The following is a 25042-nucleotide window of genomic DNA, read 5'->3' as shown; positions in this document are numbered from 1 at the left end:
CGCTACAAATGCCGGCATCCACATAAGAAACTTTCTGTAACAAATATCCTGAAGAGAACAGAGTAAATTTAAGAATATGCTTTCGAACCAAGCCTGCTGGGGTACAATCATAAAGGAAATTGATGCAGATAAGGACTCTGAAATGTTCTATTCGGAAATTGGAACTATACATGATTCATGCTTCCCCAAAAAAGAACGCAAGAAACGCAACAAAATTAGAAAGCCATGGATAACGAACGAAATGTACGAGGGTGGTTCCATTAGTTTCCGGCCCGAGGTAAAAAATGCGCGCGAATTTGAAAATGCGATTAAGGATGCGTGGCGCCATCTGTGGGAGGGCCGCAGCACCACTCTCAACCCTCTCCATGCTTTTGTCGGTTGGAGAGCGGCATAACAACCAGCCAGGGTGCACGCTTCAGTTAAAATGGAAAAGATCGAGTACCGCGCTGTGATAAAATTCTTGACAAAAGAGGGACTTTCGCCTAGAGAAATTAAAGCGCGACTGGACAACGTGTACAGGGAAGCCTCTCCGTCGTACACAACGGTAAAAGACTGGGCTAAGCAGTTTCGGCTGGGGCGAGAGTCCATTGAAGATGATCCACGCGATGGTCGTCCAGTGGAAGTGGTGACACAAGAAAATTTGAAGAATAAATATTGAAGTCAATTGTCACAGGGGGTGAGACTATGTTGCTCTACTATGATCTCCTTTCGAAAAAGGAGTCGATGGAATGGCGCAAACCAGGAGAAGCACCCCCAAGAAAAGTCAAGGTCACACAATCCACAAAGAAGATCATGGCAACAATATTTTGGGATTGTTACAGGATCCTCCTCATCGACTTCAAAGAGAGGAACACCACAGTGAATGCGACTTATTATGCTTCACTCCTGCACCGACTGCGAGACGCCATCAAGGAAAAGAGGCGCGGCAGGTTGAGTCGAGGTGTCCGGTTGCTCCAGGACAATGCCCATGTCCACACGGCTTCTGTTGCTAAGGCTGCACTGAAGGAGTGCGGCTTCGAAGCAATCCACCACCCACCCTACATTCCAGACTTGGCACCGAGTGACTACTTCCTGTTCTCAAACTTGAAGAGGGATCTCAGAGGACGGAGATTTCAAAACGATAGTGAGGTGCAAGAGGCAGTTTTCCAGCATTTTGCGGACAAAACTTCGGACTATTTTTTCAAGGGTATAAGAATGCTAGTTGAAAGGTGTCAAAAGTACATCGAAGTTAAGTCGAAGTAAGTTAAGCGTATGAAGTTGTGGGTACCTAGCAGATAACAAGGAACGTAGGTCCGTGCTGTGCACCTGCCAGATGCCAACTGGCAGGCGCGTTTATTGCGTCGTCGTCATCATGATGGCGTCCCCAGAGGGCGCTACAAAGTCATGGCCGATATGTATTGGTTGAAGGATGATTGTGTTGTTGGTGCAGACTAGATAAAGACAAAAACCAGTGAAAGCTGCTAGTGCAGAAATAAGTTCACGCTTGCTTATATTATAAACTAAGCTCATCTAACTGGAGATTTCCCAAACAACGTGAAACTTGCACGAGTGACTGGCAGTACACAAAAGTGGTCTGGCTGACGACTTAAATATTTACAGCCGGTATCCGTACTCCCAACATTTGCTAAAATAACTGAGCAGATAATAAATGAACGTTTTGGTGGGTTTCGTGCATATAATATTATCACTGACATGCAGTATGGCTTCAGAAAAAACCGCTCAACGGAATCGGCGCCCCTCAAGGTTAAGAGAAAATATCAGAAAATATATAGAAAAAATTGTACTCCCTAGGAGTGTTCCTGGACTTCAAAAAATCTTTTGATTGCGTACAACACGAAATATTATTAACGAAACTGTATTTCTGTGGCATTCGTGGAAATTCTTTGCAGCTACTGCAGAGCCACTTAAGTATCAGAACACAGTACACCGTAATCAATCTGTTCGAAAACTCGAAATATTAAATTTGGAGCAGGGGTCATTCCAGGCCCCATATTATTTCTACTATATATTAATGATATTGTGAATTTGGGAGGTTATTCCAATATGGTCCTATGTGCGGACGATACGAATGTATCTTTTTCTGAGCAGATTTTGAACGAAATAGTTAGTACAGCAAATGAAAGAATGTCAAATCTAAACACACGGCTGGGAACAAGCGGATTGCAGTTAGATATTTAAAAAAATAAGTTCTTAATATTTAGGCCAAGAGGATCTATAATTCTAGATGATACCGAACTGAAATTCCTTAATATAAAAATTGAGCGGACACGAACGGTTAGCTTTCTCGGAATACTGTTCCAGGAAACTCTTTCGTGGACACCACACGTTAACATCTCAAAAGCTGACGTCTTCCGAGTGGTGGACTGGTGGGTATGCTAAACAGGCTACAGAATATCCTGCCTCCTATGGTGAAAGGACAAATTTATTATGCCATTTTTCACTCTCGTCTCACCTACAGTTTTTTAGTATCGGCTACGACAACGCAAGCAGCTCAAAGCAACCTTTTTATTTTATAAAAACGAGCTTTGCATGCAATTGTAAATATATCCTCGCAAAATTCAAGCGCTCCTTACTTCGTATCGTACCGCAAATTGAGCCTGAACCAGTTATTTAAATACAAACTTGCACTGGATGTATTTCGTCACGTCAAATCGAACACGCAGTCTCCTAGATTGATACAGTAAAATAATTAAACCTTGCGATTTCTGAGAATACCCAGTACATGTGCCTCAGTTACACAAAATGACGGCTTCCAACGACTCTGCTGGATCATCCCAAGGTTGTTAAACGGAAACTGTTATACTAGAGCTTCTGCAAAATAGTGCCTCCCAATCCAAATTCACTAAAACTATCAAAGGACTGTTATTTCTAGACAACCTAACAATTTCGTTTTGAAAAAGTTCCCACATTAAATCCTTTGGGTGCTGTAGACTTCTGTTGTACACACCCTTACCTGTGTTATGTATGGAAACATGTAAATGATCTCTTTTAATCCGATTATGTATTCTGTGTAGACTCTAATGCTTTCTATGTCAAGTGTGTTTCAATATGCCTTTTGCCATGTCCCCAAAGACAGAAATGTCTCGAATAAATAAAATTAAAAAAGTGAGCCAATGCTATCAATGTGGATTTTTGAGGCACAGCAGACAATATGTTTGTCTTTGATATGTTTGCGAACTTAGCTCCGAGGCTGACTCAGTGGAGAGCGAGAGGCAGAAGTTTGCTTGGTCCTCTTGCCTCAGTGGCGCACAAACATGTGCCGGATTTTTATGAACTTGTGGACTGTGTTGATTTCTATTAAACCGATTCACAAGATGGAACGAGATATGCCGCATACGACCTCGGCAATGTTTCACGAAGTTTGCGTAGCGTTCAATCAGATCAAGGATCCAGACCATCTCACTGGCCGAATAGATATCGGTTGGGATAAATGCTACATCCGGACTATGCTGTCGAGGGCTCGTATACTGGGGAAACTGGCATTCGTTTTCTTTTGTTAACTGTTCGTAAAGGAACACTTCTTGGAAACTACAAGGCATGCGAGATTCTGACCACTTGTCTGTGAGGCGTCCAACGAGTGTCTAAAACAGTACGTAATACAACGGTCATGGAAGGCGTTATGTGTGTTGCCACCGCTGTGCGTGATAGTGCAGACATTGTGTGCCCGTGCCAAGCTTATACATTAGCAAAGCCTAGCTAGCCAAGATAAGACATTACTTTCAATCTTTTTGGATGGTTCGACGTAATTAGCTTAGAGATGGTTCTGTGCGATTACGTGACTCGTGAAACTTTTGGAACTATAGTTATAGCTTCATCTGCTGCTTCATCGTAACATTTCCGTTTGGTAATATTCGCCATTAGCATGTGAGCAAGATTATTTAGATTGGTTCAGACCAGCGTTTAGCCACAGGCTTCGCGAGCCGTAAGTTCACCAGTTGAAGGACCATTATCCCAACTGCGGTTATTTTTTTAACGATCGCAGAACAAATATTGGGAGGAGCGGCTCCGTACTGTCTCCGCAAATGAGGGAATCCATTTTTCATAACTGAGTTGACGTCGAAATGTTTAGTCGACAGCAGCGCAACAGGACTTATTCCAAAACTCAAATGTAAAAATATCCAGGAAACAGACGTACACTTTCCTGAAGTGTTTGTGTGAAGAGGAAAATTTGAGGCCATGCTGTTTTACATCGGTTTTCTTTCTTTTTTTTTTTTCCTCTGTGAGTGCCCCTGCCCCTGGATGTCAGCTAGAAATCCGCCCGAATGGTTGAGGTATAAAGTTCGCATGTACAGGGTGTATGCTATAAAAGGTCAGTCACATTTTCGTGCAAGAAGTGATACCTCCTTGATGCTATACCTCTATCACGAAAAGACTTCCTCTGCCTCAAAGTGAATAATTTATGCTAGAGGAACCTACGAAACGATTGTGGTTACCTAGCACTGTGTAACAAAATAAATATGACCATGCAAACTTTCACCTCCATCTATCGGTATTGCTCATACGAAACACATGAAGACGAAAGTTTCCGTGGCCGTGTTCATTTTATTAGGCAGTGAATGGTAACCACAATTTTTTCGTAGGTTTCTCTGGCATAAGTGATTCACTGTATGGCAGCACAAGTCCGTCTCTCAAATAGATATAGTGTCACGCGCGAAAATGTGACTGACCTTTTATAGCATACACCCTGTATGATGTAAGCGAAGACGTTGATGATAAAACCTCAGCTGGACTATACACATATCATATGCCTGATGTCATTTTCTCTATTCTGTCGTCGCTTTTTGTTCCTCTGTCTCATGGTTTCCGTTCCTATGATGATTTACCAGCTAGCTTGCATTTTGCGCCTTCCCACAATGTCGTTTGGTGGTTTAGTTTTGAAGTGTAAGAGTTTAGAACAGGCGATGGAAACATTCGTATATAACAGGTGTCACGACAGTCCCAACCGTTTGATGTCAACCTATTAATATAACACCAGCGCTGACTGTAGGACACCAGTCAGGTTGTCACGTACGCACTCACCAGATCGTCAACAAGGATGAAAACGATGTTTGGAGGTCTGGAGGCCGCATTCCGTAACAACAAACACAAGCACAATATCTGCACCCAATTCATGATGCCATCGACAAGGAATGAAACGATTTTCTTCTTTTTCGAGGCATCGCGAGACGTCCACCAGACTGCCTTGTCGACCTCACAGCTCGTAATGGTCGAAATAATGGTTGAGTCGTACTTTCTCTGTGGGACAGTTCCAAAATCTACAGGCTTATGTTTATTCGTACATCATCGCATTTTGGACAGTATTCTAACAGTACGCGAGCCTCCCAACGTGATATGACTGGGAGGCCCAACGTTTACTGTGCGAATCAACACGACACCAGCTCTCCGCAACTCCCCATAGAGCCCATAGTATAGGAAAATTCATACAACACTGGGCACACGACCAATGAGAATGCAGCGATTGCTTCCTCAATCCTCCAATCGGAAGTCTTTCCGTCCGGCTCGTAGCCTGACCGGTTCTGGCTTTTGCTGACTTCTGCTTTCCATACTGGCATGTACGGGCTGTCCCTGACCTCTAAGTCTACTAGCTTCCATGCACGCCGTAAAGTTAGTCCGTGATTCCAAAGGAACTGTGAAAAGTGTTGTCATGAACATAAATTTGTTTGAGCTATTATGCTGACACAATCAGCAGCTTGACGCACTGAGCGTACTGAGTCCATTGCGTAGCGCTTCATGGCATACTGCAACAAAGTTCAAACTTGCAAAACACGCATATCGACACAGCCTATTCACAACAGCGAACAACTGTGACCAACGGGGGGGTCACTGCGAGAGCTTCGCTGCCGCGCCAAGTGTGTCACCACGTTAGTATCGATTGGGGCGCCATCATTTCGCAAGACTTCTTCATCACGAAAACAAAACCCGACTTCATAGGTATATTTCTTCTACAAAAACTGTACAAAGTGCAGGCCTACGTTTCTTTGAGTAAACTCGTTCTCTTCGATTTAGAATGTGTGTGTCACGTGGTCACATTCCCTCAACCGCCAGCAGGCAATCCGAAGCTTTGGGCAGAGGAGTCACAGTAAGCGAGTTTCGCCGCCGCGATAATAGTGTCGCCGCCGTCGCCGCTGAAATTTCCCGCCAAATTCCGGCTATTTACTTTCCATTGGCTCCGGTCCCCCACGTGACCTTTCTCGATCATGATTGGCTGAGGCTCATTTAACCGGTGGATTCGCCCGCGTTCGTTTCTCCGAGGCGCCGACCCGTCTGACCGTTGTGTAGCTCGCGTCTACGTATGTGAGCAGGCGGTGATTTCGTTTCGTGGATTTCGAAGATCTTCGAGCCATGGACGGACGCCTGAATGAAAGGTAAGCAGACAAACGTATGATGCATGTCAGTGATCAGACGTTTAATACTGTCACCTAACTGTGTGCATGGAGGTACGCCTTGCCCCGTATTACATCACTTTCTGCCGGTTATCAGTCATGATCTGGTTGATGATTCTGCGTGGCGTTACTTGTTGCGTTTTGTTCCGCTATTTGAATGTGTCTGATGTTTAATACACTGGTGTGCATGAAAAGGAAAACAGCGTGCATCGCGTACGCAGGGCTCCTCCAATTTTGGCATTAGACGCGTAACGCTGGCATGTCTTACAGAGCGTATTCAGCCAATTAACGTTGCCTGTGCTCGGGTTTACCATATTATTAACAGGTTCCCTTGTCCTTTTTTTTTTTTTCGTTTTCATTCAGACACCGACAGCTGTCCGTGGCCCTGCGATCCGCGAGCATGTGGCCCCTGTCACCAGAAAATTCGACAGTTGTGCTGGGATGAAGCGGATGGCTTCTGCGACTCATCACGTGCTATATATGTATAATAATATCTACTTTCTCCAAACCGAATAGGTTCCCTTAAGGATTGTATAATATGATAGTCACGCTTTCTGTTGCTCGGCACTATTTATTCTCTATTTATTCTGCAGTATTCTGTAATAATCGTGTAGATTTACTTGCATTCAAATGTTGCTTCTTGTGTATATGTTTACCGTGTCAATAAATTTGTACATGTGAATTCCTTCGTCTTCTGGATTTTCATTTTCTGCTTCCGGATAATATTAGCAGATGGCCTGGCGAAGCGCTCGGAACAGGGGGGGGGGGGGAAGAAGTGACAGAGAAGATGAGTGAGAGGGTGTGGAGAGGGCACGCAGCGCACATGCGCAGTTCGATCAGCCAGCGCGCGCTTTTTGGCGCCGTTTTCCGGCTATTTTGTCGTGATTCGTTACGGATGATCACGTGGTCAAGGGGGGCGGTGGTTTTCGTGGCGAAACTGTGGAAGCTACAGCTGCACTCCACTGCTTTGGGCGCGAGCGAGCACGAGCTTTGAACCGTTGACCGTTGGAGTGGCAGCAGCGGAAGGTGGAAGCTGGTGCGTTAGTGTGCGCTTTGTATCAACCTGTATTTTTGAAAGTAAGCAACCGTAGAAATATTATGCGTTATGAGGAATGTGCCTGGGTGGGTGAGTGAACTGTTGTGCGATTTTGTATTGCACAAATGTGATAGACACCAGTTCCGGATGCACGGATATACGCCAAGCAAACGCGCACTGGTAAGAATAAGAATACTCGTATCTCTGCGAAGAAGGACATGCAGAAACCAGAATTGCAGTACTCACATTTGATCTATTATTTTCAGGTCCTCCGAGGTGCAGAACACCGAAATTGCTTTCCCGGAAGCGTTGTGTACGTACGGAAATCCACATTGACATGCCAAGGAGCCTGGCAAATATATGAAGACCGCCTGAAAGCCAAGCTTCATGATACTAGAAAGCAAGTCACAAAGCATGCCTCCTTCAGAAGAGGCTTGCTGCGAAGAAACTCTGTGATGTGTTTGTTAGTTATGTAATTATACTCTTTTGCAACGCTTGTGCAGCGATTTCGAGAAAAGTAGTGACATCAGATTTGAATATATCTATGAATAAGCCTAATGAATACAGTATTTCCGTTCCAATATACGTTTGTCACTTTCTGACGTCCGCCCCGTAAACCAGTCGAATAATTAATGAAAGGCACAGAACCGCAGCTGACCGCAGAGCGCTCCGCCATGTTGGATAAGCATGAAAAACAGCGTCCCGCCCCGCCGCCCTATCCAAAATCATAGCGAATGCGCATGCGCAGAATTGGTCTTGCAACCACTGGGGTCGTATTTGGCGCTGCTGCTGCCGGAAAAACGTCCCCATTGGAGTCTATGGGAATGTCCCCCCGTTGCTGTCACATACTTGCGCACATCATCATGTCCTTGGCTGCTATACGTCAAACATAAAATGATGCTGCGTCTTAAATCCTATTTTCCTGTCACCGCTATGCAAATCTGACGGCGCTCGTACGTGATCGTCGAGCCAGAATTCACGACAACACTTCAGTTTGAAATCCGATTGACTGTTTGTAGACCGATGCTTGTGTCGAGAAACAGTACCAACAGTACAACACGATCAAAGACACCATAATACACGGACAAGACGACGAACGCACCTGCCTCCCAACGAAAGATACCGCCGACCCGGCGTCAACCGTTCAGATTTCAAATGAAACCGCTGAGGGAGTACGCACTGCCTATAGGAGCTATTCACCTACGTCACTGAAATGATGCATGCTGGGACCGGTCGCCATTTTGTGGTACCATCGCCGCTCTGCTGCGTACTTTCTCAAGGCTTACGCTGTGATTTTTACCGGCTGATTCTTTCCACACATGGGATTTTGTGACATTATCGGGTGCAGTAGTCGCTCTCACATGAAGAAGCTGAAGGCTAGGAGCAATCAGCCAGACCCTCACTTCTTCAAAAGACCGAACTAAACGAGTGAAAAGACACGGGAGTTCTCAGAAAGGCGCTGCCGTGAATGGTTGTCACGCATAAACAACAAGACCTCGGTCCAGACTTGGACAAGTACAAGGTTTGTTCACAGCACTTCATATCAAGTAAGGGTAAATCTGAATTAGCATAAAATAAAACAGAGTGATGTCCAAGCGGATGCTTTGTTGCACCTTCACACCATTTCGACTTTGGAACACGTCAAATGCAGTTTATACATTGTTGCTCGCAGTTCAATGCAGTTATTTAGAGCGTTATATTTACATTGTTAACACACATAGTTGTTTTTCTGTCCCCGCTCTAAAACTACAAACCGAGGCACAGTCAGGTTTTTCTGCATGTTACTGTTGGGGCCCCTTTTTTGTGCATTGTTGGGGCTGTCTTAGGAGGGCATTGTGGATACTGGGAAAATCCCTGGATTCAGTGATTCGGGTTGACCATCACCAACATAATGGTGCCCCATTCTGTATATTTGAACACTCTGTGCGGGTTGCTGTAAATGCTCCTTTGTCCCATGTAAAGAATGATCTTCCACAGTTTGCATCTCGAGTAGTTTCAGGGTCTCTTGCACGTCTGTACTGACTGTTCCTCCGCTCCCCTCTTACTACTGTCATCTACACACTTCACAACTAAATAAGCAACTGGCCAATTTGCAGGATCTCCGCCAACTACTCTTGGGCGAATGCAACCTTGATTGGGCACCTTGCCTGCACTTAGGCTATGACAGCAGAGATGCTACCACTAATGGAAGCCGCTACAAAAGGCTAAAGCAGCGTCAGTCAGCTGTAGGCACAACTGCCACGGACGCAACATCGGGTTCAGTGTCATCAATTCTAGCCTCACCAGGTGCTGAAGTCTTTCCACTATATAATTAGAAATTATCCTATGTTATTTATGTCATTTCAGACTAAGTTGATGGCATTAACCAACAAATTTCAGAGCCTTTTGATGCTGATGCCCTTTCTGATGACATGCTAAGTACGAGTACAAGGGTATATGCCCCTGAGCACCTGCATTGTGGTCATTGTATTTCACTACCATTGGACATTGACTAAACGTGACCATATTTTCAGGATCCTTGAAGTGACAACCACAGTGTATGTGTCTGTGTGCTGGGTACAATACTTCCATAGTTTTGACATATTATTTATATATATGTCCGATATTTTCAATGTTCACATCCTGTTTTCAGAGACATTGTGTTTTTCCTATACAAATGTCACAAGGGTGTACGAGATATCCAGAAGATCGTTAATAACTACTGACGTACTACCATCTCACGTTATTTTCTTTTTCTTTGCGCAGTATGCCAAACTGGAATGACATGTGCTGACAATCACAAGGATGGAAGAAGAGCTTGTGCACCAGAGTGCAGAAACTTGCCAGCTTAGAGACACAGTAAAGGCAACGAAATTCACAGAGGAGGCACTGCAAAGTGACGCAACAAAGTGTCCTTGTACACCGAACTACCGTCATTTCTGGCCCTCATGCTATTGGCGTTTCGGAGATTTACAGCAAGAAGGGGAGTGTGCCATACGATATACTCAGACAACGCCCTCACATTTAAACGAGCATCAAAAGACCTCAAGAGGTTATGGACTTCCTTCACTACGGAGTGAAGAGGCAGTAAACTACTTCTCCCAGATCCACCTACACTGGAAGTTCATAGTAGAAAGAGCTGCATGGTGGGGCGGTTTCTGGGAGCGGATGGTGCGATCTGTGAAGACTGCTCTGCGGAAGGCTCTCGGAAGAAGCACTCTGACCCTAGACGAACTTACCACTCTTTTAACTGAGGTTGAAGCAAAAATTAATTCCAGACCTATCACTTACACTTACTTGGAGTTAAACGAGCCAGAGCCCCTTACACCTTCCCATTTTCTGGTCGGGAAAAGGCTCACAAGGTTGCCACCCAATTCTCCTGCAACTGACTTCCCTTCCTCAGAACGACGTCAGTTACAAAGGATATTGCGGTATCGTGAAATTCTGTTTTACCGGTTCTGGCGGAGATGGCAACACGAATACTTACATGAAGTGAGGACTGCGCACTGGCAACGCTCTTCAACATCTAGTGTTCTTCAAGTCGACGATCTGGTCCTACTAAAAGAAGATAAAGCACCACGAAGTCTATGGAAAATATGTCGTGTGGTGAAGACGTGTCCCGGAAGGGACGCACGTGTGCGATCGTGCTTGATTCAGCGCCCTCAGGGGGGAACAGTTAGGCGTGCAGTTCAGAACCTATTTCCTTTAGAAGTCAGTTAAAACGATGGGAGCACCCATTGCGGGGGAGGATGTTAGAAATGTTTTGTTCTCTTTTTGGTGACTGCCTGGGGGATGACAAAGAAGTGGAGGTTGGGAGAGAAAAAGGACGAAGTTGTGTGTGAGATATATTTTTTATTGTTTTTGTTTGTTTGGAATAAGCAGCTATGAACGTGTCGTTCCATCTGCGCATCGAGTTTCTCCTTTTCGACTCTGCTATAGGGATATTCTTAAACAGCTTGATTTTACAGAGCTCATTACCGATTTTCGAGTAAGGAAGTCAACGAAGGTTCCAATTTGCACTAGCAGCGTAATGTAGTCTTGACTAGCTTGCTAGATAGTAGATACGAGATCTTAGAAGATGTAAACTATAAAAGCTAATGTGAGGCACTCCTCCTAGAAATTGTGTGGTAATAAATAGGGCTCGGGATCTAACACGTTAGTGCTCTCATCTATATGTTATGAGTGTCAAGGTGTCAGTTTTGGGAGGGCTATGTGCTGCCGAGCGTCCATCCAGTATGGGTTCGTTGTTGGCAATCGTGGCCCAATAGTGCCCGTTGATAGCCAAAGAGAAACAATATCGGAGTGCTCGGTCGTTTCTGTATGTGAGTGCGGTGAACGGATCATGAAGTGTGTTATTGTTTCGGGTATCGTTTGTCTCGGCTGTCGGCCAGGGAGAGCCCTCTAACTATCCTCATCCCCTCACTGTAGCCGTCGTAGTCTGGCAACACTAGCGGTGTCGTCAGCCCCCCCCCACAGCACTCGCAAAATCTGTATCAAAATGCGTGTTACTGCGCACGGAGCAATCCGCGCCTCTCCGTTGGTCGGACGCCACAGTTGCGTTCGGATTGGTTGCCCGAATTTGAAAATGGCACTTCGCGCTTCCTCGCCTGCGTGCTGCGTATAGGGTTTATGCACGTGACGTCACGGAAGCGCGTCGTCTGCCCCGACGCCATATTGTGGTACCACCGGATCGGAATATCTGTGCGTGTTGACGACGTTGGCGGACCATCTTTTGGATAGCTTCCTTCCACAACGGATATACGGCTTCATGTGTGAGGAAAGTGCAAGCAAGAAACATATAGACAGCTTGGACGGTGACCATCTGTCCCGTTATCGAGCGAAAATAGAGTTATGCTTTGGCGTTGATCCGTACCAAGTCCGTACTCTCTAAAGCGTAATGACTGTGCACACGATTTGTCATTGTGGCCTCAGGTGGACCATAGTGATATCCACGAATACTTTGTGATGAAAAAAAGCTTTATTTCTGAGAAGCAATTCAAGGCAAAGAAGACACTGGAGGCATAATTTTTTTTTTTTTTGCAAGTGAGAAACCCGGACTGAGAGAGATTCAAGATGATCACATGCTAGAGCTTTCACAGGTGACAACCTTAATTTGACTCCTTGATACGTCTTATCGTCACAATGAGGTATCACAACATGAGGATACTATGTCGTACAAAAATTTACGACGACGTTATAATTATACTACGATAATACGATATTGCATGTGAGTACTACTCGAAGTAATTACGGACGAATTACATACTTTTCAAATAGAAATTATGTTCACTGAAACACTGGATATTTTGGTGTTCAAAACTCAAACAGTTCTCTTATTCCTAATTTCTCTATTTGCACATATTGCTTCGCACAGCGCTGTTGCAGACACATTCATATGACACTAGATGTACGTGAAAAATTAAAGCAAGCAAGCAAGATTAAGATGTCGAGAGGAAGGGGGGTGTAAAGTGTGGTCATAGTAAATCACCGATAACATGCACGCTCTACAAGACCTCTTTAAGTTTTCCGTTTCATAGTTTCCAATATTTTTGCAGGTGAAACATTCCGAAGCATTGTCTGCACCACATCTCAAGGTGTGGATTTTGTTTAAAAATATTGAGAAATTGTGACAGCCCCACTGCGACTGCATGTCGCCCGTGCCACATGTGGCTGCCCGCAGTTTGCTTCTACCTGGAATCCTGGAAAAAAAAGAAATCTGCACAGACTCTGAGAACAAGAGCCTCCCTGCACACGTCAGGAAAGGCAATGCTCACCCAGTTGCAATGATGGATTTCACATCTGCCAAACCATTTACAGCTCCTACACCTGATATGATACCACAGCGTTCTTGCTGTGGACGATGAGTAGTCCAAGTAGAGCGCCCATTTTACATAGCAAACGAGAAGCTTGAGCAGCTGCCCAATAAGCGTAGTAGCTGTGTATGACTTAATATTGATGAACTCATAGCCTGCGATACTCATGCCTACTATTATCAGATGCAATGTCAAATGCTTGTGTATCAGGTAGAATGTGCAGACTTTGTGCTCTGGAAAAAGATGAAATCTCTGTGCAACGGATTTGTAGGAATGATCAACTTCTTGAAGCTGCCATAAGAAAGGCTGAAGTGTCCTTCAGACATACTTTCCTCAGAAGTGGTGGAAAAGTGGTTCACACAACAGAGAAAATAGGAGGACTCCGTGCAGATTAAAGCCTTATGTTGCAGCAGACGAAAGGAGAGTTAGGTAGCAAGCGAGCTGGTGGTGACGATCCATGACTTGAAAACCCGAAATGTTATCGTCCCTACCTCGTCTCGGGTTTTCAAGTCATGGATTGCAGCAGATGTTTCTGAGTGTATTATGCATCATGCATTAAGTCAATGGCGAATATGTACGATATGTTGGTAATGCAGACTTTATTGGTGCCAAATCATAAAAACCATTTCATCACACATAGAGTTGTTTTCATTCAAGCCAGCATATCGTTACAAGACAAGTCTGTTAACGTCAAAATAAGAATAGCACTCACTCGAACCACCGAACTCGAACCACTCACTCGAACCACTCAAAGGTGCTGACGCCAGAATTTCAACTTCAACTTTCCACTCTTTTCTATATTGCAAATTCCACGTTTTCAATGTGGAAGCGGCTAGGGATATCGATCCATACCATTCTAGAGTTAAACCTGAATGTCAGCTGCCAGCTAACTATTTTACGACCAGCCACCCTATTTTCACATGTTCTGTGTGACCGTCACTACCGAATGATGACATGGTCAGCCGTTGGTGATGTCGTCTAAAAAAAGGAAGTAACTGTGCAATTTGGACATTCACTTCCTCCTCAAGCCCAAAAGGCTGACGCAGCGTTTCCCACTAACGTGGGCATGTCGAATTCAACAGCTTTAAAGCTGTTGAATTCGACATGCGTACTGAGTATTTACATGCGTACTGAGTAATTACTCAGTACGCTCCTGTTGTATTCATCACCGCATAATTATTTCTAAGCAAAACAGTTGCAAACTGTGTGTCCAGCTAGCAAGATTTGGGAGTACGAGCAAACAATGTCCAGACCACCACTGAGTACAGAGGTTCGTCAGAGCACAGCACACGACATCAATTTTGTCGATTAGTGATTTACCATCCTTAGATGCCCTCAATAGCTGAACCAGTCGACAACGTTTCAAAATCAGGTACTTGTTCCTAACCAGTCCGATCACTCTTTCAACATGGATCCGGACGTTTGCCAGCTGTTTCGTGTGCTCAACTTCATTGGCACACAATGGACGCTTTCCCCTGGTGAATGGTGGAATGTAAAGAGAGCCCTTGCATACAAATCCGTAGTCTTATGCGCATGGGGAACATAATCATTTCTTCAAAACTTGTTAAGGTGTTGGCACAGGTTTGCTGCACATGCTGTTCCAAAATATTGAACACTTGAACACTTGAACACAAATTTGAAGAAATGCTTTCTCGATGTCAGCAGCGAGTCCTATACTGCTCTTCCGGAATCTGATAAGCATAGCCAGCAACTCAGGGTTCAAATTTGGCCCCTTGTCGAGTGCGTCGTTAAGTGAAGGGAACCCGCTTGCGCTTGAAGACGCATCAAAGACGATCCTTATCTTCGTGCTCTGTCTCTCTTGCCTCAACGCTGCGCGGTGCGGCATATAATAAGTGACGCCGTCACTTGGCCTTGATAGGTCGACTTGCTCAGCGTGCCCCTCTCTCATGTACTGTCGGATCGCTTTGTCATACTCGAACATGATCTGATCATTCTTTAGCAGCTTCTTCGTTAACGAACGGAGTCTGTCCTTTGCAACGCTCTCGTTGGAAGGTAAGCTTGATCTGGAGGCCTTCCACGGTAGCCTGACTTGATACCTCCCGTTCACCTCTTTCACAGTTGATCTGAACTCCTGGAGAACTGCGTCATCGTCGACTGTGATGTCGCTATATATGTTGAATGCCGAGATGTTCTAGCTCCCAAAACTTCTTCACCTCCTTTGACAGGTCGGGATCATGCATTTCTACTGTTACCCGCATAACTCCAACGTTTGAGCATATCGTTGCTGGGCTCGTATGAGAAGGTCCTAGGAACGTCCAACCGAATCTTGTGTTGACTGCTACAAGGCTCTCGCTGATGTGCTTCGTCTCTCCTGTAACGACCCTCCAGAAGAAGTCCCCTCCTATGAGTATTCCAATGTCATCTTCGCAATTGTAGTCGTAAGGGAAAAGGTCAGCAACAAGCATTCCGTTCAGTCGAAGACCAGAGACTAAGTCGCTATTCGGGCCTTCCATGACGTCGTTGCAAATGTCTGGCATCTCTAAGGCCTCGATGGGAACTTCATTTCTGTTGTACTTGCTACGAAGCCAGACTTGAACACGGCGACATTTCATTTGCGATGCTAAGTCAGTCCCGAACGTATGAAGTGTAAGCTGTTCCTCCCCTAGTAACTGACACTTGAGCTTCTCCGAAAGTGACCTCTTAATAAATGACCGTTGATTTCCACTATCTAGAAGCACTCGAACAAGTTGACGCCTGGTCTCGCTTTCAACCCAAACCCGTGCTGTCTGAAGAAGGACGGTACCGTTGGCTAAACCAGAGCAGCGCGAACTTGTAGATGAAGCCAGTGTCGTACTGGCCACCGGAGATACTTGCTCTTGGATGCCCACTGGGTCACACATGACTGTGAGATGTCTCCCTCCACATCTCACGCACCTGAGCCGTGAAGCATTCCTACATTCTCTGGATCGATGGTACTTTTTGCCGCAGCGGAAGCGTCGTCTTTCTAATTTCAGCTTTTCTTTCTTTTCTTGAATAGACAGAGGTTTTGTACAGCGTTCCAGCTTGTGGTCGTTCGATCCGCAGAAAACACAAGTCGGTAGTTCTGCACTGACCATAAGAGCGAGTCCTGAAGGAGTATTCGGATGTCGTTGCTTATCTAGGGGAGGCCTGCGACCTTCAAAGCCTGACGGTCCAACATGCTGCAGCCTCTCGCGGCTCGCCACTTCGATTCTCAGGAATTCTAAGTATGATTTGATGTCTTCATCGCCGTCAATGTGCTTCCTGTCATACTCGAGGTTGAGATCGTTGGGAATCGCTTTCCGTAGTGCAGACAGAAGTAACACACCGTAAGAGGTGTGTGGGACATTTAAAGCCTCCAGTGACCTGACTTCTGTCGTAACCTCGTCATACAGTTCGCGAAGCTTTCTTGCTTGTCCGGAGTCACCAACTTTAGGTAAATTCAGTAGTCGTGACATATGCTCATCGATTATGAGGTTTCTTCGATTGAATCTCTCTTTCAGAAGCATCAAAGCGACATCGTAGTTTTCTGCGGTTAGTGATAGTCCACTCACAGCTGTGGCTGCCTTCTCTATAAGGTAGCTCTTCAAATACTTGAATTTATCAACCTTCGAAATCGAGGGATTGCTGTTAATAGTAGAATCAAATTGATCCCAAAAGCTTCCCCATTCCCTGAGATCACCACTGAACTTTGGAATCTCCAGTTTCGGGAGCTTCACTGAGGTTCCTCGTCTACTCTCCGTTAAGTCTCCTGCACCTCCATTGCCCCTTCCGCCTTGTCTTACTGCAGTCGTGCGAGACGGCCCTTCGTTACCTCCTGCGTTTAGTCTTTGTGTAGCTCGTGATCTTGTGATGCATATCCGATCCTGATAGGTCTGCGAACCTGCCAGCTCGTCATCAAACGCAGCGTCATCCAAAGTCAATTCTTCAATCGAGCTATTTAGCTGCTCTAGTGCATCTTCCTTAACTGCTAGCAGGTCAAGTTTCTCTTGAAGCTCACCTCTGCAGTCCGATGAAACGGGTCTTTGCAGCAGTTGCTGTATCTCATCCATGAGCTTCGTAGCTGCCGTTCGAATCGTTCCGCGTTTCCGTTTCAGTCGGGCCATCTCTGGATATCTCTCTTTCACTCCCTTTCTCGCTGATCGGTCGTTGACGTTAACCCTTCCCGGGTTTCGGCACCAAAGTTATATAGCAGAGTCGAAAAAGAGAAACTCGATGCGCAGATGGAACGACACGTTCATAAGCCGCGTTTACATGAATACGACACTAGCGTATCGTATCCAGTTGTCGAATCGAATCCACCCATGTAAACGCGTCACTTCGCTAGGTGAGCGTACCGTATTCAATTCGCTAAACAGAGGTGGATCGAGACGGTGGATGCGCATTCAGACTGTGCATGTAAACAGACGATGCGCATCAAGGCAAGGAGAGGATTATGGGAAGCGGCGTTCGGCTGCGGGCTAGTTGCGTCGTCTGCTACTCCTAGACGGGATCACAAAATGATTATATTAGGGAGTTCGCAGCCACGCTCCGTTTTGGATATGTAGGTTAGTCTACACTAACCGAAGCAGCAGGGCTTGCAGCCGTAGAGCAGATTTTATTCTGAAGTACGCTTGAAAATGGGGCGTAGATGCTACGTTTTCGAGGTTTCAGCGTTCGGTGCGAAGGTAGCAGGACACCGGAAACGTCAGTATTTGCGGAAAGGCGCCTCTAACTTTCCGATATGACACGGCGTGGCGCCACCTCCGGTGTGGGCTCGATGCGCATTCATGTAAACGGTGGCGTATCGTCTTCTCTCCGGTTTCGACTCGATTCGATACGCTTGCGTCGTATTCATGTAAACACGGCTATAGCTGTTTATTCCAAACAAAAAAAAACATAATAAAAAATATATCTCACACACAACTTCGTCCTTTTTCTCTCCCAACCTCCACTTCTTTGTCATCCCCCAGGCAGTCACCAAAAAGAGAACAAAACATTTCTAACAGTCCCTTTGTATAACAGTGACAAGGTATTAAGTCTGCCGTGCGTCATGGTTGCCCGATGACGGTTCTTAATGAGCCTCAGTATCGAAAATGAGCGCTCACAGGAACTGCTGCTACCATCATAGTGAGATATATACTAAGAGCAACTCTACGTAAGGGAAAACTTCCTTCACTCCGTTCTCTATAATAAACGTCTAGAGGAACGCTCCTCGGCTGCCGACCTCGTCTTACAAAATGCTTTAACACAGAGGCTGAAGTATATACCTCGAGGATGCAGATTTCTCCGAAGAGAACCAGGACGATAATTCTTCATACCGGTCAGCTCTTGATCAAGAGAAACCAAACTGATAACGACGATAAAATCTGAGACACTCGGGTTTTATCGTCGTTTTACAATGTACCAGCTCGCCTGCACCCTTGCACTTCTACAGCATTAAACTTCTTTCTCCGGAACTTCTATGACGGGATACTAGACCGTGCTGCCGGGACAGTTCCGTACCCTGGTGGCGTCAGCCATACATTGGGTAGCCGGTTGAGCTTTCTTATTGCAGCATATTCCCTCGTTCCAGTTACACCTTCCCCGACCATGCGGTAGTGATCGAATGCTTCACGCCTTCAGGTCGAAGCATTTTCAAGTCGCTGTCCATTTTTGCACTTTGTAACATTTTACTGGTCTTGTCTACTCTGTTTAAAATATCGTCCCAAAACACCGCATAACTTCCCGTTCCAAGTCGATGACACCGCCTGCTTTAAAGCGCACTTCAGTCATTTCATCTCGATTGCTAGCAATAACTTCGTGACGGCTCCCCTGACGGCTCTGACAGCGACCGCTCTACAGGACCACCGTGTGCTGCTGACCGTCTTCGGTACCGGAACAGGCTGCTTTGCTGAGCAGACGCCGGACATCGTTGTGGTGATGTTACTAATCACCTTGTGTCTATCTCGTATATACAGTGGACCCCCGTTTATCCGAACGGTGCCGTTCCCGACGGAATCGCCCGGATACCGGGGCATCCGGATAAATGAAACGACCGAATAGAAACGTCCTACAGAGCAAGGTTTAATTGAAACACAGAGATCTCGTCAATGACAGCTGTTACATAGTAGTGTAGGCACTCGATTCCTGCAAACTTTTGCCAATTGCATAGAGTTGAGCCACGCTGTTGCGCTGCTAGAAGAATGTCAGTGCGGACGCAAAGTGTCAATGTCGGAGCCTTGTTTCTCACTGGCGTCATCGGCACCGTCTTGCTGCACATCATCGGAGGCAACAGCAGCAATCACACCGTCATCAGCCATAGCTGCACACGCGTCATCATCCTTATCAACGTCAACGTAGTCAGAAACCGCAGCATCATCTACGGCAGTCGCAGTGAGCCTCTGCATCAGGGATCTCAGCTCAGCTAGGGGAATGTCTTCATCGGCCAACGGGCCGTAAGCAGCAGGCCCTCGGGTTGGAGTTTTCCCCTCTAGAACCGGACAGTTACTCGAGTTCGAGATATATTTCCAAATGACTCGACTGGTCAACGTGACCCAAAGCACACAAATAGAAAAGGGGGTCATTGTGCACGGTTGTCTCCCCTATGGAGGAATGTAGGTCCCTGACGTGTGACGGGAATAACCACAACACAGCGAAAAGGGTAACGAAGCGGAGTCAGCGTCCCCTCTTACTCACGGTAGTCCGGATAACAAGCTGGATTACGAGAATTTTCGACTTTCGTTCCCTGGAATTCTTGTCCGAGTCCGGAAGCTGAAGTCCGGATAAACGAGAACAAAATACATGGAGGAAAATCCGTTCCCGTGCCTTTTGTCCGGATACCGCGGGATCCGGATAAATGAAGTCCGGATAAACGGGGGTCGACTGTACTTGCTCGGGGAAACCTAAAAAAGGCAACATCAGCGGGGCACTCGGCAGCTAATTTTGCCAACATATTCAGACAGCGCACTGAGCAAGGAACCCACGTGCCAACTCGTGCTTGAAGACCTTTGTAACTTCCACTCATGGACGCAGCATTGTCGTAGGGCTGCCATACCTTCCTTGATGTTTATGCCTTGTGCGTCGAAGAAACTGATTAAATCTTCGAACATGTCCTCAACATTATGCTCCTGGTTATAATTTTGGCCAGAACCCTATCGTTTGCAGAAGAAGCAGTGACAATTGCAGTGGTGGGGGCCCCGGGGCAAGCGCCCCGTTTGCCCCCCCCCCCCCCTTAAATCCGGCACTGCGAACCGGGAACGGAAGTGGTTCTGCAAGTAAAGGTTCAAAATGATGGGCTACACTCTAAATCGTCTTACACCTTAAAGGGTGTAAATCAAAATGTTCATGGCGCACACCTTTTAAGGTGTATTTTAACACCCTCATGGCAATTGGGGTGTAAAGGGTGTAACGCTGGTAAAACTGCTTGGTTCGTGGCAATATGCTGGTAACTGTGTATTCACAATTACCAGCATATTGCATATAATCACATTGAGGTCCATGTATGTATGCACATCAAGGTGATTAAATGTGTGTAAACATGCACAGCCGACAAACAGACAAATCCTGTATGGCATGGCAGCTGTGCATCGGCAATGAAGCATGTCAGCTGTATGCAGCCTTTGGTGAAATTGTAGACCTTCTCATGAGCAGGCACCTCCCCCATGTGCATGTTAATTACTTAGAACGTTGCATTTATTCGTTTCTTCAAGGATTTGCAGTGTGGTACCTACAAGTATCTAACCCCTGTAAAATGCATTACATTGTTCATTAACCACAACTCATCAGGATGTTTGGTCCTCTCCTAGCTCTATCGTGTATGCGTTTCGATGGGAAACACTAGCATTTTAAAGATGTTGCTAGAAAAACATAGAAACATAAATTTAGCAACATAACCCTTTCATTAGCAAGAAGACATAAATTTTATCAAATGTATGTGTGGTCGCAACCCTTCATCAGAAATGCCACATCTACTGATGGTTCCAAGAAGATACTACTTCAACATGCCCCAGAAGCAATTCAGAGTTACATTCATGACCGTGATATACACGCAGAATCTATGTGAAAAGTGCAGTTGGTAATAACACATTTGCTCTTGGCTGTGTTGTTGCAGAAGAACCTTCCGAGGGCTTACCCGTGTTCGTTGAGATTGCAGGCATATATGTTATTAACTCTGATACCATTTTTCTCATACAAACATTAACTGCAGTTATGTATGATGAGCACTGTCATGTATTTGTTCTGTCTTGCAATGAGCAGCAACGTGTTTTAAGAAATGGAAGCACTATCTCAACAGACCTTCTAAATCTGCATATATTATCTGATGGTAGACGTGTTGTAAATCCACGCCATGCACTTTTGTAATGTAATTTCCCGTTCCCTGTTGTTGTATATATTTACTTTTGTTCATGTGAACGAAAATAAACATACTCCCTTTATACACCCAGGCGACACACTTATGACCATATTTGACCTGAGGGTGTAGTACACCATTGTTACACCCTCAGGAACTTCCAAAACAAAGTTGTAGGGTGTGAAAGGGGTGTGATCTTTGTTAATACACCTATTTTACACCTTTAAAGGTGTGAAACGATTTAGAGTGTACAACTTGTCGAGTCGTACCCTAAACTGTCCAACGGTTTATCAGTAACACGTCCTATCACGAACGTGCAACAGCAAAAGGGATTCGTACGCGTTGCAAATTCAACCTCCTCGCCCATCATCATTCACGCCCAGAGCCGTATAGCGAGGGGGGTGCGAGAGGGGCAGCAGCCGCCCCAGGTGCCTTCGCGAGAGAGGGTACCGAACGGCAGGCCCTGGCATGTTGTTTGGACATGATAAAGCGGAAACGAAGAAAATTTGAATTTACGATCTCGGGAGTGCAAATAAGCTGTTCATTTCATTTCCTTTCATCGCAGGGCTTCTGAGGGCAGTTGGTGAGGGGGGGGGGGGGGGGGGGGCTTCAGATTTACTCTGCCCTGGGCGCAAACTTGCCTCGCTACGGCTCTGTTCACGCCCATAGCAAAATTGGATTGGCCACCTCCATATTGAATACCCAGCTCTGAGTACTCGCACCCCAAGAAGGAACGCGAAAAAGCGACGGAAACATTCGGTTTGGACCCCACGTATCTGCCCAGGATCAAGTCGCGCTACACAGACTGCTTTCAAAATTCTCCCACCTGTTCACAAGAAAGGACAACCCTATTCGTCGGACGCATTTGGTGGAGCACGCGATAGACACCGGTAATGTAATATAATATATATTTTGCTTCTTTATTCGTATTTAACTTCACGTGAGCAATATGTCTTAATAGAGGGATATTGCTCCGATAAACTTAAAATCCTGACCGGTGTTCCGCAGGGCAGCATCCTAGGGCCCTTGCTGTTTAACCTGTACATTAACGACATTGTTAATGTGGCATCCGATGGTACGTTTTTTATTTATGCAGATGATACTGCCATATTTTTCGCTGGTGCCACAGTTGAGGCAGTAACTCGTACGGCAAACACCGCCCCTCAGGCAATAAGTCAGTGGACAGAAATTAACCATTTACTTATACATACTATAACAAAACGAAAGCTGTGCTATATAAGCCAAACAATAAAGTTGTAAATAACTTAGTTGATGTATATCTGGGCCATGATCAGATTGAAATTGTAAAGGTTGTTAAGACGCTTGGTGTATATTTTTCCGAAGTCTTGTCCTGTGAGTGCCACATAGCCCATGTAAAGGTCAAAATATCAAGGTCGATAGGACTTCTGAACCGTCTGCGTCATGTCTTGCCTTTGAGGGTGAAATTACTTGTATACAATTCACTAATTTCTTCTGTCTTGAGCTATTGCCTTTTAGTCTGGGGAACTGGAACGCTAATGGACATAACTAGCTTACTGACCTTACAGAAACGTGCTGTTCGTGTAATAGCCGATGTACCTTACGATGCACACACACAGCCTTTGTTTACCACTTTCATGATAATGAGGATAACCAGTATGTACAGCAACCATATGTTCAAGTCTTTTCTAGTTCTAGTCTACACGACAAAATAATAATGATATTGTTATATACGGCTTGTGATATATATGTCGGCTACTAGCGCCACCCTCTACGCAAAACAAACTGTCTTTATGTTCAGAGAGTGCGATATCATCATGGCGCCCGTTTTGTATGCACGAAGTTTAAACAGGGAATAAAGATTCCTAGTAATCTCAAGACATCCGCGTTACGATCGATTCCGGCCATCACCAACCCACACTTATGATCAAGATCTAACACTGGCGACGAGGCAGTGACGTAAATCCCATGTCAGCAGTGGTCTGCAGCTGTAGTCACACGTTGGCTGTATGGTCTGACGTAGTTTGATGTGGTCAATGTGACGCCTTACGTCACCATTGGCTGTTTGAACTATCCATGAACGTTGTCCGACTCTTCTGACTACTCGTCCTTGTAACCAAGCTGGTTTCCCGGTGAAGTTCTTCACTAACACCACTTGGCCATCCACTGGCGTTCGCGATTTTGGAAGTTCATCACATCGATTTGGTGTGTCCTTTGCTGGTTTCAAGGCGTCCAACAAAGAGGGTAGCTCTCGTCCAAACATCAGCCTTGCAGGCGTATTTCCGGTCTTTGCATGACAAGTTGTGTGTTGCTTGGACAAAAATCTTGAAATCCGGCACGCCAATGTCCCTGGACCTCCTCTTGAAAGGGCTCTTTTCAGTTCACCAACCATCCTTTCTGCCTGCTTATTTGTTGCAGGATGATAGGTGGCTGAGGTAACGTACTTGATACCATTCCTGTTGTTGAAGTCCCTTATTTCCTCTGACACAAAAGCTGTCCCGTTGTCCGACACAACCTTTTTGGGAATACCAAAAGCTGCAAAGAGGCTCCGTAAGATTTCCACCACTGTTGCGGAGTTTGGATTCTTAACTTCCCGTACTTCCGCCCACTTGCTATAGGCATCAACCACAGCGAGATATGTGTGACCATCCACAGGCCCAGCAAAGTCCAAGTGGATGGTGCTCCATGGGCTGTTGGGGTGTTCCCAGTGAGGCTGCGGTGCATTTCCAAGTGCCTTCTGCGTCTCACCACAGATGTTACATTCTCTGGCGATCTCTTCAATGTCCCTGTCTAAGCCACTCCACCAAATATAGCTGCGGGCACATGCCTTCATAGCCACTATATGACACGGTGACCTGCATGCACCAGTGCCAGAGCTTGTTTTCTCTTGCTGTGGGGTATGACCACCCGGGACCCTCGAAGTATGCATCCACGGTGTGATGAGAACTCTGCAGCTTTCGCACGAAAGAAGCGGAACTCAGTATCTTTTAACTTGTGCAGTGTTCCCTCCTGGATAGCCTTGTAGACCTGTGACAACACAGGGTCCTCTTGAGTTGCTGCTGCAACTTCTTGTGTTGTGAGCGGCGGCTGTACCAATGCCTCAAACAACAGCACGTCTGCAGGGGGCATGGCTCCTCCTCTGTCACTGGTAATGGTAATCTGCTGAGGAGGTCTGCATTGCCATGCAGTTTCCCTGGACGGTACTGAAGTTCATAATCGTACGCTGCAAGCTTGATGCACCATCTTAGCATTCTTGGTGAGATCACCTGGTGAACTGGCTTTGAATTTCCGAGAATACACAACAGTGGTCTGTGGTCAGTATAAATTTCGAATTGACGACCAGCCAGATACATGTGGAAATGCACAACCCCAAAGATCACTGCAAGACCTTCTTTATCAAGCTGTGAGTAGTTCTTTTCCGCTTGTCCTAGTGCCCTGGAGGCGAATGCAACAGGTTGCTCATTGCCTGAATCGTCCAGCTGTGACAACACAGTCGTGTATTGGCATCGAGGCGGAAGACCAGTCACTAGGACTGGAACCAGCACCACAGCACCAACACCAT

The 25042-nt window shown here is 45.8% G+C and overlaps 3 protein-coding genes across 5 annotated transcripts in view; all 3 read right to left on the bottom strand.

Annotated features, from left to right (window-relative positions):
• LOC135373278 (arylsulfatase B-like) overlaps nt 1-5130 on the bottom strand; it is a 36794-nt gene extending 31664 nt beyond the window's left edge. For 2 of the 3 annotated variants that reach the window (XM_064606506.1, XM_064606508.1), the window contains exon 1: nt 5020-5130. In XM_064606506.1, coding sequence (XP_064462576.1) covers nt 5020-5112 — 93 coding nt within the window. In that variant the 5' untranslated portion in view covers nt 5113-5130. The remainder of the gene's footprint in view (nt 1-5019) is intronic. The other variant, XM_064606507.1, reaches the window with a different exon arrangement.
• Nucleotides 5131-15337: 10207 nt separating this feature from the next.
• On the bottom strand, nt 15338-17296 carry LOC135373322 (uncharacterized). Its single transcript, XM_064606545.1, has one exon. It carries the CDS (start codon nt 17294-17296, stop codon nt 15338-15340), a length of 1959 nt encoding a protein of 652 aa, XP_064462615.1.
• Nucleotides 17297-23407: 6111 nt separating this feature from the next.
• On the bottom strand, nt 23408-24313 carry LOC135373321 (uncharacterized protein K02A2.6-like). Its single transcript, XM_064606544.1, has one exon. It carries the CDS (start codon nt 24311-24313, stop codon nt 23408-23410), a length of 906 nt encoding a protein of 301 aa, XP_064462614.1.
• Between the last annotated feature and the right edge of the window lie 729 nt (nt 24314-25042).

This window comes from Ornithodoros turicata, unplaced genomic scaffold (genome assembly GCF_037126465.1).
Source record: "Ornithodoros turicata isolate Travis unplaced genomic scaffold, ASM3712646v1 Chromosome23, whole genome shotgun sequence".
NCBI lineage: Eukaryota > Metazoa > Arthropoda > Arachnida > Ixodida > Argasidae > Ornithodoros > Ornithodoros turicata.
Note: the sequence above shows the minus strand (reverse complement) of the source record. Positions and strands in the feature narration are given on the sequence as shown.

Coding starts and splice junctions, on each gene's coding strand:
- LOC135373322 (XM_064606545.1), bottom strand. CDS start 17,296: ATGGCCCGACTGAAACGGAAACGCGGAACGATTCGAACGGCAGCTACG.
- LOC135373321 (XM_064606544.1), bottom strand. CDS start 24,313: ATGAAGGCATGTGCCCGCAGCTATATTTGGTGGAGTGGCTTAGACAGG.